At 44.6% G+C, this 17,659-nt stretch overlaps 2 protein-coding genes across 10 annotated transcripts in view; one reads left to right on the top strand and one right to left on the bottom strand.

Annotated features, from left to right (window-relative positions):
* The first annotated feature begins 1,717 nt into the window (after window positions 1-1,717).
* SLC17A2 (solute carrier family 17 member 2) overlaps window positions 1,718-17,659 on the top strand; it is a 52,968-nt gene continuing 37,026 nt past the window's right edge. For 5 of the 6 annotated variants that reach the window (XM_084967624.1, XM_084967623.1, XM_084967626.1 and 2 more), the window contains exon 1: window positions 1,718-1,915. The gene's annotated coding sequence lies outside the window, so the exon portion shown is untranslated. Of the gene's footprint in view, window positions 1,916-9,283; window positions 9,337-17,659 lie in introns of all 6 variants that reach the window. The other variant, XM_084967621.1, reaches the window with a different exon arrangement.
* Window positions 5,857-17,589, bottom strand: TRIM38 (tripartite motif containing 38). 4 transcript variants are annotated; one of them, XM_021098423.2, is made up of 8 exons: window positions 17,448-17,589; window positions 15,719-15,776; window positions 15,221-15,639; window positions 12,565-12,660; window positions 10,479-10,709; window positions 9,291-9,313; window positions 9,081-9,193; window positions 5,857-6,542 (listed from the first exon to the last, which is right to left on the bottom strand). In XM_021098423.2, exons 3-8 carry the CDS (start codon window positions 15,629-15,631, stop codon window positions 6,019-6,021), a joined length of 1,398 nt encoding a protein of 465 aa, XP_020954082.1. In that variant the 5' UTR covers window positions 15,632-15,639; window positions 15,719-15,776; window positions 17,448-17,589; the 3' UTR covers window positions 5,857-6,018. The 4 variants fall into 4 exon arrangements, with proteins under 4 accessions (XP_020954082.1, XP_084823758.1, XP_020954081.1 ...); XM_084967632.1 differs by having other exon boundaries at window positions 5,857-6,538; XM_021098422.2 differs by having other exon boundaries at window positions 15,221-15,776.

Raw genomic sequence — 17,659 nt, 5'->3', positions numbered from 1 at the left:
TTTTTCATACTACCTTCCATCATGTTCTAACGCAAGAGATTGGACATAGTTCCCTGTACTGTACAGTAGGACCCCATTGCTTATCCATTCTAAATGTAAGAGTTTGCATCTACCAACCCCAAATTCCCCATCCATCCCACTCCCTCCCCCAGCAAACACAAGTCTGCTCTCCATGTCTGTGATCTGTTTCTGTTTTGTAGATAGGGTCAAAAACTCAGTACTTAATGGTAAGATTCTACATACTGAAACAAGTAAATGAGAAGATCTGGAGAACAAGTCCTTTCTAGATCCTTCCTTCTCTCCCTCTCCACATGAACACATACCCTGGGCCCTCATCCAAATGGGATTACCAACACCAGCCACCTGGTCTAATTAGGGTTCCTATTAAGTAGCTCAACAACTGGGGTTAAGGACTATGCTCCCAGAATGGGTTATGTCATATTGGTATGTCCTATCTCTCACTATGCCACATCAGAGTACCTGGCAGCACTTTGTAACTGTTGGAATTTGAGAGTCTTTCACTGGGAGGGTGAAAAGGTAAAATGAGTGAGAGGGGGAGAAGAGGGAAAGATGCACACCTCAGAGGAGCACTTTGCAGTCATCAGGATTTAGATAACTAAAACAACAGGAAAAGGTTAAAAACACGTTGAAAGCTCTTAAGAAAAATCTTAGAAACAGCATGAGATCACAGTAGCAGAGCCTGCCTGCTCTCCACATTATGGAAGTATACAACCTAAACGTTCTTCAACAGAGAAACAGGAACACTTTATGATTTATTCTTTCAAGAGGATGGACTCAACCACATGTATATACATCAACAAAATCAATACCACATGGGAAAAAAAGCAAGCGACCAAAGTGTAGATACAAAAAAAAAGGTCAGTACAGCAGGACAGCACTTGATATTGCTTTGCCTGTCCTTGAAAATTCATTGAAATGATGTCACATGCATCTAATCTTTGGGAAATTACTTTAAAAATTTTTTTTAATTAAAAACAGGTACTGGGAGAGTACAACCCCTCTTCAGAAGCATGGCTACCCCTAAAGGGGATAGATGGTAAGGTCTTCAGCTTGTTACTTTTTTATTTCTGTATACACAGTCTGAAGCAGTAAGTTAAATGTTGACTTTTAAAAATCTGGTGGTTGGACCTGCAGGTTTCCATTACATTATTTTTTGTGCTTTTCCATTCTTGCAGGAAAGCCCAGTAACTACAGAGCTGGGCTAGAAGGAACTGGTGGTTAAACGGTTCTGCAACAGCCTCACCCCCGCCCTCCTGCCCCCACCCCCCCGCCCCCGGGATCTCTACTCAACTCACCTCTTTTTTTCTGGCAGACCTGGGATCTCCATTTTCATCACCTGACGATTCCACCAGGATCAGTCCTTTCTCCAAAGCTCTCACCCTTAGAGAAATGAGAGAGGGATTCAGAGACTAATCAGAAGATCCCCAGGCATTTCAGCCTCAGACCCTAGCTTAGGGGAGGGACGCGGAGATAGATACCTATCAGGTGAAAGGACCCTGGGGCTGCGCGAAGAAAACTGGCCAATCAGAAACGCCAAAAACAAGCGCCGCGTGGGGCGTGCGCCAGGCATTTAAAAGCACGGGGGGGGGGGGGGGGTTGCTCGCAGCGGCTGGGGGCGGAGCCAACTCTGTGGGCGGGGCTCCTTCGCAGTCGACTGTCGCCACTAAACGCGGCGCCGCAACCAGGGCTCAGAATCGCATTGGTCCTGTTTCTGGCGCCGGAATTCGGCCTCATGAAGTCTCCTCCGCTTCGGAGTCTACCCTGCGGCCGCTACATGGCCAGTCCCGGTCCTCTTCGCAAACCCTGCTGCCTTGCTGCTCTCCGCGCGCGTCTCCTGAGCAACCGAATCTCAGGTTAAGAATCACAGATGAGGAGAGCTATGGAAACTGAGGAGGTAAGTGAGGGGAAGGGAAGGAGGGAGATAAAGTAGTACTTTAAATTGTGTTCAAATGCTGTGACTTGGAACTTTTCTTTCAAAAATCAGCTCTAAGGAAAACAGGAGAAGTGAAAACCTAGTTATATACAATGATGTTTATTTCACCGCTATTATCGCAAGAAACCACTTGAATGCATGTGTGATTATGAAATTGCTGCAGTCATTTAAAAAACCACAAATTAACATTTTTTTTTAGTGCCGTGGAGGAAAGCTCACATAGGAAGAAAAAAAAGCAAGGTCAAATATATATATGAGGAAAGTGATCTACCACCACTGTAGGAGTGTTCATTCCTTAGAACTGGGAGTATTTCATAGTATTCCACAATAAATGTGAATTTTAAAAATTTTATTATTATTATTTTGGCCTGCACTCTCAGCTTATGGAAGTTCCTGGGCCAGGGACTGAACCCGCGCCTCAGCAGCAACCTGAACCACTTTGGAGACAATGCCACAGTGGGAACTCTGCAAATATCTGTTAACTGAAGCAGTAGATATCTATAGCTATTTCCATATTTATATACAGGAAGCCGGGGAGAGGCAGAGGTAGCAGTGAATGCTGTCTGAGAAGTTGAGCTCAGACCTGGATGTGGTAAAGTTGGTAACTAGGACGTGACCCCAGAATATGAGGTTCTGGAACAGAAAGACTATGACAGGGAAGGTGGAAAAGGTAATGACAGGTGCATTCCTGACCTGGTTCCCAGTGAGCACATGCTGCCATTTTGACGCATTTCCTCTGAGGCACTGTGTAGACGGGGTCTCAGAATTATTCCCATGAAATTCATTTGATTGGAGCCTTATCCATCCACACCATCCCTCTTTGGTTGAAGTTCCCCTCCTGGGATGTTAATTCCCCCCACACTTCCTGTCTGCCCAGCTGGTGATCAGAAAGAATGAGCTCACCTAGCTTCAGAAAAAAGCAGATAAGCAAAAGACTACCCTGAAGCTAGAGTAGAACACATTATGGTCAAAGGCTTTGGGGCCAAAATGACCTTGGCATTGTCTCGAGCCAAAGAGAAGGCAAAGTATCTGGAAGTGAAAAGTAGGAAGAACAGATTATTAATCCAGAAAGGCAAAGTCTGGGGCCCAGTTTGTCTTCTAGGCCATGGTGAGACGTTTGGACTTGACCTAAGAGCAGACTCTTTCTGTGTGGGTTGGTCTGTATTCCTCTGCCTCCCTCAAGTGCTATCCTATCTGTCCCTCCTGCTGTGGCCTGACTGTGACTCTGGTTCTCTGCCACAGCATCACGTATACTCCACTATACCTAATCCTTCATGTAGTTACCAGGGGAGGAGGTGTCAAAAAAGTATGAGGAAGGGGCATCTATATATAAATATATAAATACATAAATATATATATTGGCTTCTGCCCTTGGTTCCTAGCACAGAGCTTCTAAATCCCTTGGAACTTCCTGGATTATAGGAATGTCTCTTGTTCTGATGAGACACCTCTTGGTGGGCTCCTGGATTCAGGATGGGGGCTGATCACCAGAAGGACCAAGTCATGGTTAGTAGCTTGGAGCTTTCAGTCTCACTTCCCATCCTTCGGGAGTGAAAGTGGGGCTGGAGGTTAAATTAAGGTTAATTATGCCCAGGGGATGAAAGCTGTTGTAAAAATCCTCAAAGTACAGGCTTTGAAGAATTTTAGAGCTGGTGAACACCTCCATGTACTGGCAGGGTGGTGTACCCCAGCTCCATGGGGACAGAAGCTCCTGTGCTAGGGACCTTTCTGAACCTTATTCTATCTTTTCATGTGTTATTTGTATCCTTTATTGTATCTTTTATAACATAGTGGACCAGTAGACAAAGTGTTTCTCAGAGTTCTGTGAGCTATTCTAACAAATAATCAAACCCAAAGAGGAATCATAGAAACCTCCACTTTATAGCCAGTCGGTCAGGAGCGTAGGTGACAGCTTGGACTTGCAACTGGCTTCTGAATGGGGTGGGGGGGGGGCGTGGAGACAGTCTTGTGGGGCTCAGCCCTTAACCAATAGGTCTGCTCTAACTCCAGTTAACGTCAGAATTGAATTGAATTGTGCGACACCCAGCTTGGTGTGGGGAAAAAACAAAACATATCTGTTGTCAGACATAAAGTGAAATATTGTGAGTATGGGAATCGTGGGAAAGTAAAGGAGAAGTAGGAGGTTTTTCCTAGACACATGTATCCTGCCTACTGTCATGTATACTCGGATGAATAACCCAAAGATGTAGTTAGAAGCTGGTATGATATTGCTTCTTAACAAAAGAGCAGTAGATTTTTAGACAAGTGACAAAACAAAGGAAAATAACTTTCCAGGTGACACATTGAGAGGAGACAAATACATGGGAGAAAGTAACCCTAAAAAAGGACTAATTTTAGAAAGATTTGTTTTGTAGCTGCTTCTAGTACCTCTCTGGGTTGATAAGGATCTGAGTTGTGCCCACAATTAACTTCTGTCTTTCCTGGCAGAAAGGGGGTAGGGGACACCTTTACAAGTCTCTGTCCTGCTTTTAGGCCAATAGGAGGACAGAGAACTTTTCTTAGATCTGTTTGTTTTGATTTGTTTTTGTTTTCCTCAATTGCTTTCAGCTCAAAATAATTCTTATGCTGAAGTGATATATTTTGAGGTTGGTACATTCTGCTACCCTTCACTTTTTAGTTACAAACCAGCCTCTGTCAGGAGCATGACTAGGAGAATGCTGACAGGGAGTGTGGGTGATGGTCTGACTTTTTCTGTCTTCCTCATGATGGAGGCCTAACCATGCCTCTGACACCCCAAAACACCTCTTTTGCTTCATTCCCCCTACTCCTAGAGAATCGGTGTCACAGGACCTCAATATCAACAAACATCATTTCTTGTATCAACTATTAATCGTTATAGCATTTTGCAGTTGTGTGACATTTTTTGGTCATCCTTAATGTTTGTGTTTTGGCCAACTTCACCATGGTCCTGTCATTAGTCACCTCAGGTTTGATAAATTAGGTTTGATATGGAATATATATATATATTTTTTTAGGGCTTCACCCATGGTATATGGAGGTTCCCAGGCTAGGGGTCTAATCGGAGCTGTAGCTGCTGGCCTACGCCACAACCATAGCAATGTGGAATCCGAGCCTGTGACCTACACCACAGCTCATGGCAATGCTGGATCCTTAACCCACTGAGTGAGGCCAAGGATTGAACCTGCTTCCTCATGGATGCTAGTCAGATTCATTTTCGCTGAGCCATGACGGGAACTCTGGAATATATTTTTCTAAGTAAACCTGGGTGTAGTTAAGGTTCACTTGGTCATATGTGCAATACAATAAAGACTGCCAACAATCATGCCAGCCATAACTATTGACTGAGATTTTAAAATATTTCAAGAGAGCTGGATCTAGCACAGTCTGGAAAATATCACCTTCTTTTCCAGAACTGAATCCCCCATGAAAATTCATTTTTACTCTTAATCTCCTCCCCATTTGAAACATCTTGTTGTAAGCCAGGTTTAACTCTTCTCTTATGCTTTACTTGGTTGCTGCTCAGGCAGAATTCACGCTGAGCCATCTACACTTACCAGCCTATGTTCAAACCCAAGCATTATTTCTTGCTAGCTGTTGTGAGTTTAGAGCATAATCCAAGGCTACGGCTCAGATTTTTATTCTAGATGTCAGTGGCTAGAAGAGTCCCTGTCATCTTGATTTTCCTCTTCTTTTCTACAGTTGACAGAGACAGTTACAGCTTCCCCTGGTCCCCCATCCATGGGTGGAAATGGCATCAAACAAACTGGGAGATCTCACCATCCTGGTCACCCAAAGACTCTTGGAAATCAAAGCTCTGAGCCCACTGGAGAGGGAAGGAGAGGACCAAGCATGGCCTTTGCTCTGAGGTTGCTTTCCCCTAGCTCAGGCTGACTATATGTGGTATTTTTACAGTCATTATAGCCATTTATTCAATGCTGATTTATTAAGCATCCACTAAAAGTTCAGCACTCTTATCGGTACAGGGAAATAACAGTGAAGAAAACAGACCAAGTTTCTACCCCCATAGAATTTAGATTATCTTCTCTATCAGTTAAGCCCAAAAGGAGACTTTGCTCCTTTCCTTACTCATCTGGAGGAGGCAGGAACAAAGGAGAATATTGATAGACCTGGAAATAGGGCCGGAGAGTATCTGAGAAGGAGGCCTTCGGGAAGGTGAAGATATGGGAGCCAGTAGTCATGTTGTAAAAGGATACAACTCCAGCCTCGCAGTCCAGAAAAATCCCTACGACCAGGGGCTGCTCCCTCAGTTGAAGGGAAGTTAGAGGAGAGGTAAGCGCTACATAGCCTTTCTTTTTGCACAGTCTGATGGCCCAGAATCCAGACTGAGGCGTCTGTACCAGGCCAGTGTCCCTCTGCACATTTTCCATACAGACTCCTAAATCCCACCCAGTTCCCTCTCCCACATCCACTTCAAAGTAATGTTTTCCTGAAGTGAAGCCCTCACAGCCCAGGATACAGGGTAAGGCACTAAATCTCCTAGAAGAACTTTCAAGATTCTCCTGGGGGGATCCTCGAGTCACTTGTCTCCGATCCTCAGATAGAACTAGTTCATAATGAGCTGTATCTGGATCCAGTGTCACACTGACTGAAAAAAAAAAAAAAAAAAAAAAAAAAAGACATGATATTTGTTACTAAGAGTACAATTTATTTGAAATAAAACCAGCCTATGTTCAAACCCAAGCATTATTTCTTGCTAGCTGTTGTGAGCTTAGACAAGTCATTTACTGAGCCTCAGTTTTATTAAATACAAAGTAGAGACCATCGTATCTGTTACCAAGATGGTGGGGAGGATTGAATGAGCTAGTGTATATGTTTAGTGTTTGGTAGAATTCCTAGCATATGGTAAGTGCCCAGTGAGTGGAAGTAATAATAATGACATTATTATCATCACCATCGTCTTCAACATCATCACCCAGAGAAGCCAAGTAGCAGAACTAACCAGAGTTAATACGGTTACTCTTTTCTCCATAGCCCTTCCTCTCCCTTGTAGGACTTCTAGGAATCAAGGAATGTTGAAATAGAAATGATCCCTTCCCCATCTTGACTTAATAACCTCCAACACTGAACAACACAGCTAATGTCATAGCTTGTTACTAGAAATCCCAGAATTTTACCAAGGCCTCAGAAAACACACCTAGTCCCATACTTTTAAATGTAAGCCCTTCTTTCTTGCTTCAGATAATATGCCATAGGGATTAGAATAAGATATTACACTGATGATAAATATATATGAAAAATATCTGACTAGAGTTGAGTAAGACAGGAAAAGAAAATGATGAAGTTTGATATTGGCCAGCAATGCAGTTTTTAAAAATGAAAAGTAGGAGTTCCCATCGTGGCTCAGCGGAAACGAATCTGACTAGCATCCATGAGGACGCAGGTTGGATCCCTAGCCTTGCTCAATGGGTTAAGGATCTGGCGTTGCCATGAGCTGTGGTGTAGGTCGCAGACTCGGCTCGGATCCCAAGTTGTTGTGGCTGTGGTGTAGGCCAGCAGCTATAGCTCTCATTCAACCCCTAGCCTGGGAACCTCTGTGTGCAGCCTTAAAAAAAAAGACAAAAAATAAAATTTTAAAAAAATAAAAATGAAAAGTGTCAATGGGATGTTCCAAGCAGAGAATTAACAAACTATTGGGTTAAACACCAATAAGGTGGACTGTGGAAATAAGGGAAATCAAGTCTTAGGAAACACTTCCTGTGCTAGATGTTCTCCATCCATCCCTCCAGATCACTCCCTATCTTTCTCCAGCCTGCTCTGTGTCCAGGAAGGCTAATCCCTGTGGACACATCAACCAGGCTCCTTGCCCTCTGCCTGCTATGGGTTAAGCCAGTGGGAAGCACTCGAGGAGACCATAGGTGGGAAACAAAAAAAAAAAGTTAGGAGGAGTTCCCATTGTGGTGCATCGGAAACAAATCCGACTAGTAACCATCAGGTTGTGGGTTCCATCTCTGGCCTTGCTTAGTGGGTTAAGGATTTGGCATTGCCATGACCTGCGTAGGTTGCAGATGCAGCTCGGATTCCATGTTGCTGTGGCTGTGGCATAGGCTGGCAGCTGTGATTATATGTCATTCAGTAAGCCTCCATCTTCCTGGCAGATTTGTTCTGGGGACTCGCCTGAGCTCACTTTGAAGAAGTAATTGGCCATGTTGGGAGGCCCATGTGCAAGCAGTTAAGGGGTGACTTCTCAAATTTGAAGGCAGACTCCAGCCAACAGCCAGCAAGGAGCCAGGTCCCTAAGTCCCATAACCATAAAGAAATAAATTCACCCGACAACCTGAGTGAGCTTGGAAGAAGATTCATCCCCAGTCTAGCTTCCAGATAACACAGCCAGGCCAACACATTCATTGCACCCTTGTGAGACCCTAAGCAAAGGACCCAACTAAGCAGTGTCCAGATTTCTGACTCACAAAACCTGTGAGATAATATATGTGTGTTGTTCTCAGCTACTAAATGTGTTTGCAGCAATAGATAATACAGCCACCAAATAATTTCAGGTCTAGGTCCAATTTTGCAGCCAAAAAAGTTATGAAAAAAACTGAGTTTTCAGAACTCTTTGAATTTTCTAGTTGTGGATAAGAGATTGTAGAAATATAGCAAGCACTGATGAAGAGAATTAAGGGAGAAGGAAACTCAGGCTTTGGAATTGATGAAACTTGCTTTTCATCATGGTTTTAACATTTACCATCTGTACTATCTGGGTCAAGGCTCTAAAACATGAACCACAGTCCATTATACTCACCTACTTTTCCTGCATTGCTCTGAGCAGTGAACGAAATAGTAACAATAAACACTATGTCCCAGCCTCTGTGCTAAACACTTTAAACATATTTTAATTTTCATGGTAACCCAATACAGCGAAATATTCTCATTTTCCAGCCAGGGAAATTGAGGTGGGTATTTGCGTGGAGTGACACAGCTGATAAATAAAAGAGCAGGAATTTGGCAGATCTGCACGGATAACCAGTGTGCTATGTCCCTGTCTATGCACTGAGGCAAACTGACAAGGGAGTGTGACCGCTCCACTGAAAATCCCTGAATGGTTCTCTGGTTGTGGACTTGCCAAGGGACAGATGGTGAACGTGGTTCCCCTTCTACCCATAGCATTTAGGGCTTCTTCACATACCTTGATGGCTCCTTAATATCTTCTTCACATCAAAGTAACGCTCAGAAACATTGCACACAGTATGAAGGTCCAAAGAGAGAGGCTCTGGTTTGTCTAACTTCACAGCCCAACTCCTAAGAATAAGCAGAGGCCAAGACTTCTTTAGTGGTAAATCCTATTGGGCTCCATATACCCACACCCCTTCCTTCCTGCAATCCATACAGGACTCACCTGCTCAAAGTGTCTTTCACATCCTATGGAGAAACAACAACAAGAGGTAAGTGTGGGGACATTGGTATATCATGGTGCATGGCATGTGGGGCTGTTCTCTATTAAACACTCCTTCCAAAGAAGCGAGTGACCCTAGCCTTAGATACTGATGGATACCCAGATAGAATGATCTCCATCTGGGCCTCTGGATAGTTAACAGTTCAAGACGTCTATCTGATATCTTCCTTGCAGAGATCTGTCGGGGCTGCAGTGTCTGTAGTCACATGTACCTGTGTGGGCTGCTTAGGGAAGAGGACCAGGGGCTTTGCCTCTGCTCCCTCTAGAAAGACTTGCTTTCAGTGACCTAATTGCCTACAGAGTAAACCCATATTAGAGATCACTCATCACAAAGGTCCATAGTGGTGAATCCACAGATAGCCCCTGAGACTGGGCAGCAATTACTCCATGGTGGTAGAGTCACTCTACATCCTTGATCTTACAGTTCTATTAGTGGGAACTAGAATAAACAGCTCCAGTCAGAGTTTATGTTAATGGGCTGTATCTGTTGTGCAGCTGAAAGAAGGCCCCCAATGAGCTCTGGAGGGCTCTACAAGCAAATCAGGGAGAAGGTTATCCCTCATTGTGGTTCCCTACTTTATCATCCCCTCATGTGGAGGAGTATTTCAGGAGACAGTTTGATGGTCAAGGTTTTGTGAACATGGGACAGATGCAGATGGTAGCAAAAGTGATCCCATGGTTCCATGTGGCCAAGAAACCCACCATATCCATAGTTTTCTAATTCACATTAAGGCACTCTAGACCAGTGGAGGCTACCTTGCAAATATTGACATATATCTAAAAGAAACGTTACTTTAAATTCCCTACACTGGAGTTCCCACTGTGGCACAATGGAATGGGCAGCATCTTGGGAATGCTGGGACCTAGGTTCAGTCCCAGCCCAGCACAGTGGGTTAGGGACCTGGCATTGCCACAGCTGTGGCTTAAGTGGAGACTGTGGCTCGGATCTAATCCCTAGCCTGGGAACTCCATATACTACAGGGCAGCCAAAAAAAAAAAAAGTCCCTACACTAATGTGCCCCTTTTGAGTAAAACAAGCAGGACTTGCTAAGCTTCCCATGCTCTCCCACCATCCTCCTAAAAGCTCAGAAGCAGATGCCTTCTGTCCTTTCTCCAAGTGCATGGCCTTACCTGAAGCAGATTCTGGGCTGAGCCCTGACATTTATTCTCTAGTTCCAGGATGTGGCTCTGGAGTTCATGGCTCTGCTGTTCCAGATGGACCTTATTGTCCCTCAGTCTCCTCAGAGTCTGCTCTTTTTCTTTTTCTAGTTTCCATAGATAAGACTTCTCTTCTTCATGGAGGAATCTCTGGAGATTCTTAAAGTCAGACTGGATTTTTTGTTTCTGAATCTCTATCTTCTCCTAGAGTCAAGAAAGTATTCTCAAAAGGGGGAAGCAAACCAAATGTCCATTGCTGGATGAAGTGATAAACAAAATGTGATATATAGATACAGTGGAATACTATTTGGTCTTAGAAAAGGAATGAAATTCTGATACATGCTGCAACAGGGATGAATCTTGACAACTTTATGCTAAGTGAAATAAGTCAGAAAAAATTTTATAATGATTCCACTTCCATGAGGTACCTAGACGAGTCAAATTCATAGAGACAGAAAGTAGAATAGTAGTCACCAGGAATTGGGAGAAGGAAGGAATGGAGAGTTATTGTTCAATGGAGTTTCACTTTGGGGTGAGGAAAAAGTTCTGGAGATGGATAGTGGTGATGGCTGCATAACAATGTGGAAGTACTTAATGCCCTAGACTTTGTTATATGTATCTTAACATACTCATACACAAAACGGCTACCTTAACATTATTTTCCCCTGAGTCATGAATTTCCCCAAATTCCCTGCTGCAGATTCATCCCCAGGAGGCAGGTACTCAGGTGTGGAGGGGATGTCACAATTCTTTATAGTCACCTGATTAATTTCCTTCTTCAGCCAAGATACAAAAGAGAGGGTAACTTATTCATGGAACTAGAGCCAATGTCAAACACTTTGTCAGTTGCAAAGATTAAAAATGAGTTTTTATTTGGGATATAAGAAGGTAGCTCTGAGTCTGAGGGAATTTCCTAAAGCAAAAGCTTATAATGAGCATCACTACGGCTGGACTTTAAGGCAACCAGGCAAGTAGGAGAGTCATGATTCTCAGCAGCAGGAGGGCTGAGTAGCAGGCTTTTATCATAGTTAACTGCAAAATATTCATCCCCCAACCCAGGGTCCATTTACTTATCTTTACGTGTAAGACTGATAGAAACCAAATGATATATTTTGTGTGACTCGGCTTTCATTTGGGGAGCTAAGAATTGCAATTTCCGTTACTGCTTTCTTTACTCATGCAGTGTTTCAATGATTGTGATGTTTCAGTAGAAGGGTCATTATCAGGATTTCCATATATATTACAATATGTATGGATCCTCTCCACTGCCCAGGATCCCAGAAATGAGAGAATTGGAAGTTAGAGTCCTCTGAGAGTTCAAATTTAACAGCCATTTGCAAAGGATTAGGGCAGAGAGGTTGGAAAGTTGGAAGAGACTTCTGAAAGAGGCAAAATGGATCACCAGCCTGTGGGATTTGACTGCAAGCTGATGGATTATGTAAATATTTCCAGAAAGGAACGCTCTCTGATCATGAAGAGGCTGGCCAGCCGCAGAAATGGTCTTAGAGACCTAAAGTCTGTAGTGGCAAGTTGTAGGTTCTTGGAGCACTTTGATCCTCCTTATAAATCAAATAGATTTCCTCCATCAGCCTCATAAGTTTGAGTAACAGAAATCTCAACCTGAAGTGATTCTGTTTTCTTAGTGCTCACAAAAGTTGTTTTCTGAACCTGTGACTGAGAACCATACCCTGTATTGTGGTACATGTGCCAAGACAATAAAGTTAATGAGGCCTTTAAACCAGGAAGGTATTTTGAGATATTTAAAAATTGAAACTTAGTCAAAAATGGCTCTAGGTAAATAGGCATGTCAATTCTGGTTCTTTTGACTGAGGTATCAGAATCTTGGCCGTTAATACTGAAAGGCTAAAAGGGTTGGAGATAAATTCTCATCAATATAGACAACAAGCAACATAAAAACAAAAAGTGGCTGCTTCTTTGGGTTTTATCTATTTGGTCTGGTTTAGTGAGAACAAGCCATTACTAGGTTTCATCCGATCATCCCCTATGTCCAAACCCTAGGATGGAAAATTGCTTGAGATCAATAAACCCAAACTCTTACATTCCATTCAGTTATTTGCTTTGCCGTGAACATCTTCAGCTTCATACATTCCTCTTCCAGTTGCTTCAATTGTGTCACCGCTTTCTGGAGCTCTTCCTGAAGGAAAATAGTGGGTCAAATAAAGTCTATTCAATTTGACAACTCTTCATTCGGCATCTACGGGACATCCAAGACTATTGGAATAACATTGAATATGGATTGAGTCCTTACACCTTGCTAGGAAGCCTGCTGCGGGCTGTGTTGCAGTAACGTATTGGATCCTCTTGGCAAGTCTGAGCAGTTAGTAGGCTTTTTAACATCATTTCTGTGCAGGAGAACCTGAGGTTTAGGAAGGGGATGAATAACTTGCCCAAGACACTATAACTGGTAGGTGGTTGAGCTGTTATTCCAGCTCTTCTCCTGACCTAGAACCTGAGCTACATCTACCACTAACAGTCTTGCCAGGAAAATGCTGCACATAAAACAAGATAAAAATCACCTAAAAAGATTTTATGAAATAATATGCTGACCCAAACAGAACTGATGTCAGAGTGTTTGGCACACATGGAACTTTGTATGTATTATGGTGAGTAGGGCAGGAAAGACCAGGATGCCAGCTGAAGTTATTAGAAACAGTTAATGGAGGAGGGACCCTCTGGTATCTTTTGAAGAATGATAAATGATTTAGTATCCATATTAAATTTTTAGGTTATTTTTCAATATAGTTTCTCACGTTTTCATGGGAAGCAAGTTTAAGCTTAACCAAATTGCTAGTTGTGGTCAGTACTCACAGACAATTGTCTCTTGTCCTAAACCCAATAAGCATACTCATTAATTCTCCAGTGTTCTCAAGAAAGGGCTCTGTGGAGCTTGTTAGCAAAAGACTCTGTCATCCTTGCTATGTGTGAAGTGCTGTTCTAAGCTTTACATATATTAATGTCCAGAAAGCTTATAACAGCCTTATATGTATGTATGTTGGGGAGGGAAGGAACTGTTGTTATCTCCATTGACTGTTGGGGAAACTGCAACATGGAGACATTGAAAAACTTGCTCAAAGTTACCCATCTAGTAAGCAGTAGAACTGAGATTTCAAACTAGGCAGTCTGACTCCTGAGGCTTAGAATCATCACTCCATGCTTCTCCTTTTCTTTTTACTTGGTGGGGAAATAATTCCAGTGGGAATATCCCCATTACTGAATTAGCTGTTCCATGGAGTTTTAGGAAGAGTTGCCATGTGCTGAGTGGGGTCAGTACTGATGTGCCCTGATGGAGGACCCAGAGCCTAAGTGGAAGATCACCTCCACCTCACAGGTAAGGGAACAAGGAGCTCACACTGGGGTCAGTTTTCTCAAATCTAGGCCAGGCGGAAAAGGAATAAAAGGCAGTAGGGCTATGCCCACTCCTTCATTTCACACTGATAAAGGGGAGCCTTCCTCTGCATGCTTTTGAGTGAGAAACTTAGGAGTTGCCCAAAACCTCTCTCTCAGCTTCATCCTCCATGACCAACTATTTCCAAATCCTCTACTCACTCCCCTTCTTGAGTCTGACCTAGAACTCTTCCCTTCCTCCTTCTTACAGGAATAGTCTGAATTCTGCTCCTCGATATACCTTTCATTTTATCAGCACTTGAATGCTCTTTTTAATGTCAGTCTCATCTTCCACTTTTTTTTTTTTTTTTTTTTTTTTTTTTTGTCTTTTTGCCATTTCTTGGGCTGTTCCCGCGGCATATGGAGGTTCCCAGGCTAGGGGTCTAAGTGGAGCTGTAGCTGCCGGCCTGCGCCAGAGCCACAGCAACTCGGGGTCTGAGCCTCGTCTGCAACCCATACCACAGCTCACAGCAACGCTGGATCCTTAACCCACTGAGCAGGGCCAGGGATCAAACCCGTAACCTCGTGGTTCCTAATCGGATTCGTTAACCACTGAGCCACGACAGGAACTCCTCATCTTTCACTTTGAATGAAAACCCCGCTGTGGTCAGGACTACTCTCGGCTAGGATTTAGACTCTGCCCTGATTCCAAGGTTCTGGGCCCTGATTTCCATTCCCATGAGATCACCTGCCTTTCCTGTACACACCCTCTGGTCTGGTCACAGCAAGTCAGGTAAACTCCCAGGGCTGGGCCTTTGCACATGTGGGCCCCTCTGTCTGGAATCCCCTCTCTCTTCTCCACACTTCTATATGTGGTTAATTTTTATGTGTTCTTCTGGAGTCACTTTTGGGGAAATTGCCCCATTCCAAATCAGCCAAACCAGGGGACTCCAGGCAGCCTTTGTGTTGGTTTGTCTTTCCTACTAAACTATAGGTTACCTACAAGGTGGTGTCTTTGTCCCCTGTGTTTTCAGACTCTATCCCATGGTCTTGTACATTGTGGTTTCCCAGATTACATACAGAGTGTGAGGCAATAGGACATGCATGTGGGTGTTGGAGCACATGGCAATCGATGGCAGGGAGAAGGTCATCAAAGTGAGACTGGCTAGGGACAAGAGTCTGACCATTCCGGTCAGGATAGACCATTAGGACCAGATTCAGTGAGGACCCCTCATAAGAATGACATGATGAAAACTTTATTCTAGGATCCTGATCTTGGGTTTCAGGCTAAATAATCTCAGGTCTCAGAGTGGGGGTGAGGGGCAACATGAGGCCAGGTACTTGCCAAACCCCTCTGGCCCACCACTTACCTTGTAGCCTTGGCACGCGTCTTCCACCAGAGTTGTGGCGTGCCCTCTGTGCTGTGGTCCCCGATCACAGCGCCAGCAGATGAGCTTGCCTTCATTCTCACAGAACAGATGGAGCTTCTCTCCATGTTCCTCACATGACATTTCCTGGTCCATCTCCTTGATGGCTTCAATGAGGCCTCCCAGCTGCACGTTGGGTCGGAGGCTTGACATTTTAAATGGCACCCGACACTGGGGACAGGAGAATGTCTCCAGCCATGGCTGCATTCGGCAGAGATTCTCAAAGAAGTTCACAATGCACGAGTGGCAGTAGCTGTGTCCACAGCTGATGCTCACCGGCTTAGACATGAGGTGCAGGCAGATGGAGCAAGTGGCTTCCTCCCTCATCTTCCTGGTGGTTGTGGTTGAGGCCATGGCTTTTCCTGAAAAGCTCCAATATTGGATTTAGAGGCAGAGAAGAAGCAGCCAGAATTTTCCCACCATGTTCAGAAATTACCTCACCTGAGCCTCTGTGATGCACTGGCTACCACTGGCCTCCACAGGTCATGAGGTCTTCTTTCTAGAGAAAAGGAATAGATTGGAATTTAGAAAATGTGTACAATGTAGCTTTGTTGTGGAGTATGGTAGCCATTATTACCTGTGGCTATTTAAATTAATTACAATTAAATAGAATTAAAAATTCCTTTCTCACACCCACTAGCCACATTTCAGTTATTTAATAGCTGCAGGTGATGGATAGCTAAGATAGCCCAGATATGGAACATTCCATCATTGTGAAAAGTTTTCTTGGACTAAGTGCTGAGAGAGAGAGAGACAAGGTAGGCCTCCTCAGCAAAGTTGCAGCAAGAGAGAGAACTCAGTGAGGGACTGTCAGACTCTTTCCCACTCTAATAAAGGTTGAGAATAACTAGTACCAGAATTATTTCTTTGTAACTGGTAATGACACTTAGGTAACTGGGTGGTCTATGAAGGATTCCATTGAAACAATCCAATTTGACTCTAATTAAACTCCCACTCTTAGCCCACAAAGAACCATAGACACCAGCTTAATAAAATCCCCAGTGGAGACACAATCAGGATGATAGTGAAAGTAAAAAAGACATCCAGAAGAACCAGGGAACTCTATTAGCCCTCCCTGACCTGACAGAAAGAGAATTAGAAAAAGCTGGGGGAGTTCCGTTTGTGGCTCAGCAGGTTAAGAACACAACTAGTATCCATGAGGGTATGGGTCCGATCCCTGGCCTCACTCAGTGGGTTAAGGATTTGGCGTTGCCATGAGCTGTGGTATAGTTTGCAGACGCAGCTCAGATTCTGCATTGCTGTGGCTGTGGCCTAGGCAGGCAGCTGCAGCTCCAATTCAATCCCTAGCCTGGGAGCTTCCATATGCCGGGGGTGCGGCCCTAAAAAGAAAAAAAAGGGGGAAGAGAAGGGGTTGGTTATGGGTAGCAGAGTTCCTGGAGAGCTAGGGAGGTTAACTGTTGCTTCTCCAGAGCAGGACCTGACTCTCAGGAGAACTGCAGGGTGACTGGAGCACAGGGAGTTTGCAGAAGCCAGGATGTGGGGACATAGGAAGTAGATGGGGAAGGTAGGGCCTCTGTGGGACCCTGGGTGCTGGACCCCTGGTGTCCTTCAATGAGGACCCGACAACCCAGAGACTTTGGAGGAGGGAACAGGAGTGAAGAAGTCAGCCCTTTACCCACTGCTGCAGCTGCTTCGGGACCCCAGCCCTGCTCCCTGCTTGCCTACTCCTGGCAGTTGGTCAGGGAGGGCAGTGGAGGCTGGAGGAAGTTTAGACAGTGACCTTTCTTTTGAAGTGACAGTACCAGAATTAAGAGCAGGGATTCAGCCAAAGTTACTGGAGAGGCCATTTCCCTCTAATAAGTAGAACCGGGCTCATGGAGCCACAGAGAATTTCTTCCAGAGACATCTGTTCTTTGGCAGGTTATCTCGCCCAGAAGGTCCACTAGGCTCCTCTCTGCCAGGGATACTGTGCTCCTGGGGAGAAGGACCTACCTCCCCTCCTCTGAGGCCCAAGGGTGCCTGTCTTGGGCCTTCACTCACCTCACACCCTGGATCTTCTGAGACTGGATGTGGAGGGTGGGAAAGGAGAAAGCAGACAGGGTGTGAGAGCTCTGAAGCCAAGGCCTGGCCATTTTCAGAGTTCCAGCAGGCTCTGTTCTCAGAAAACAACCCCTACCCACCCCGCGGCCGCCCACCACCACACACTCACATGCACATGTCTCCTAGCCCTCCGCCAAGAAAACCTGGGCCTGGACCTTTTCCACTCCCGTCACCACAGATAGTCACACACTCTCTGCTAGATCCCTCCGTAGCAGCCAGGAAGTTCACGCAGGCTACAGAAACTCAGAAGTGAAACTACTGTGGGAGGCGGAGCTCTGCCCAGCTGAGGAGGAAACCAGTGAAAATGTGCCCATCTCTTTT

This window comes from Sus scrofa, chromosome 7 (assembly GCF_054392235.1).
Source record: "Sus scrofa isolate SSC_HxYL_T2T_F1_AM1 chromosome 7, Sscrofa_HxYL_maternal_Yorkshire_Landrace_v2.0, whole genome shotgun sequence".
Classification (NCBI taxonomy): Eukaryota; Metazoa; Chordata; class Mammalia; order Artiodactyla; family Suidae; genus Sus; species Sus scrofa.
The sequence above is the reverse complement of the archived record's forward strand: the minus strand, read 5'-3'. Positions and strand labels throughout refer to the sequence as shown.

Bases quoted from the DNA above. Each gene is read 5' to 3' on its own strand.
- TRIM38 (XM_021098422.2), bottom strand. From the start codon at position 15,631: ATGGCCTCAACCACAACCACCAGGAAGATGAGGGAGGAAGCCACTTGC. The intron at 12,661-15,220 runs GTAAGTGGTGGG...ATTTTCCTTCAG, and splicing joins ACGCGTGCCAAGGCTACAAG to GAAGAGCTCCAGAAAGCGGT. The intron at 10,710-12,564 runs GTAAGAGTTTGG...TCTTGACTCTAG, and splicing joins AGCAAATAACTGAATGGAAT to GAGAAGATAGAGATTCAGAA.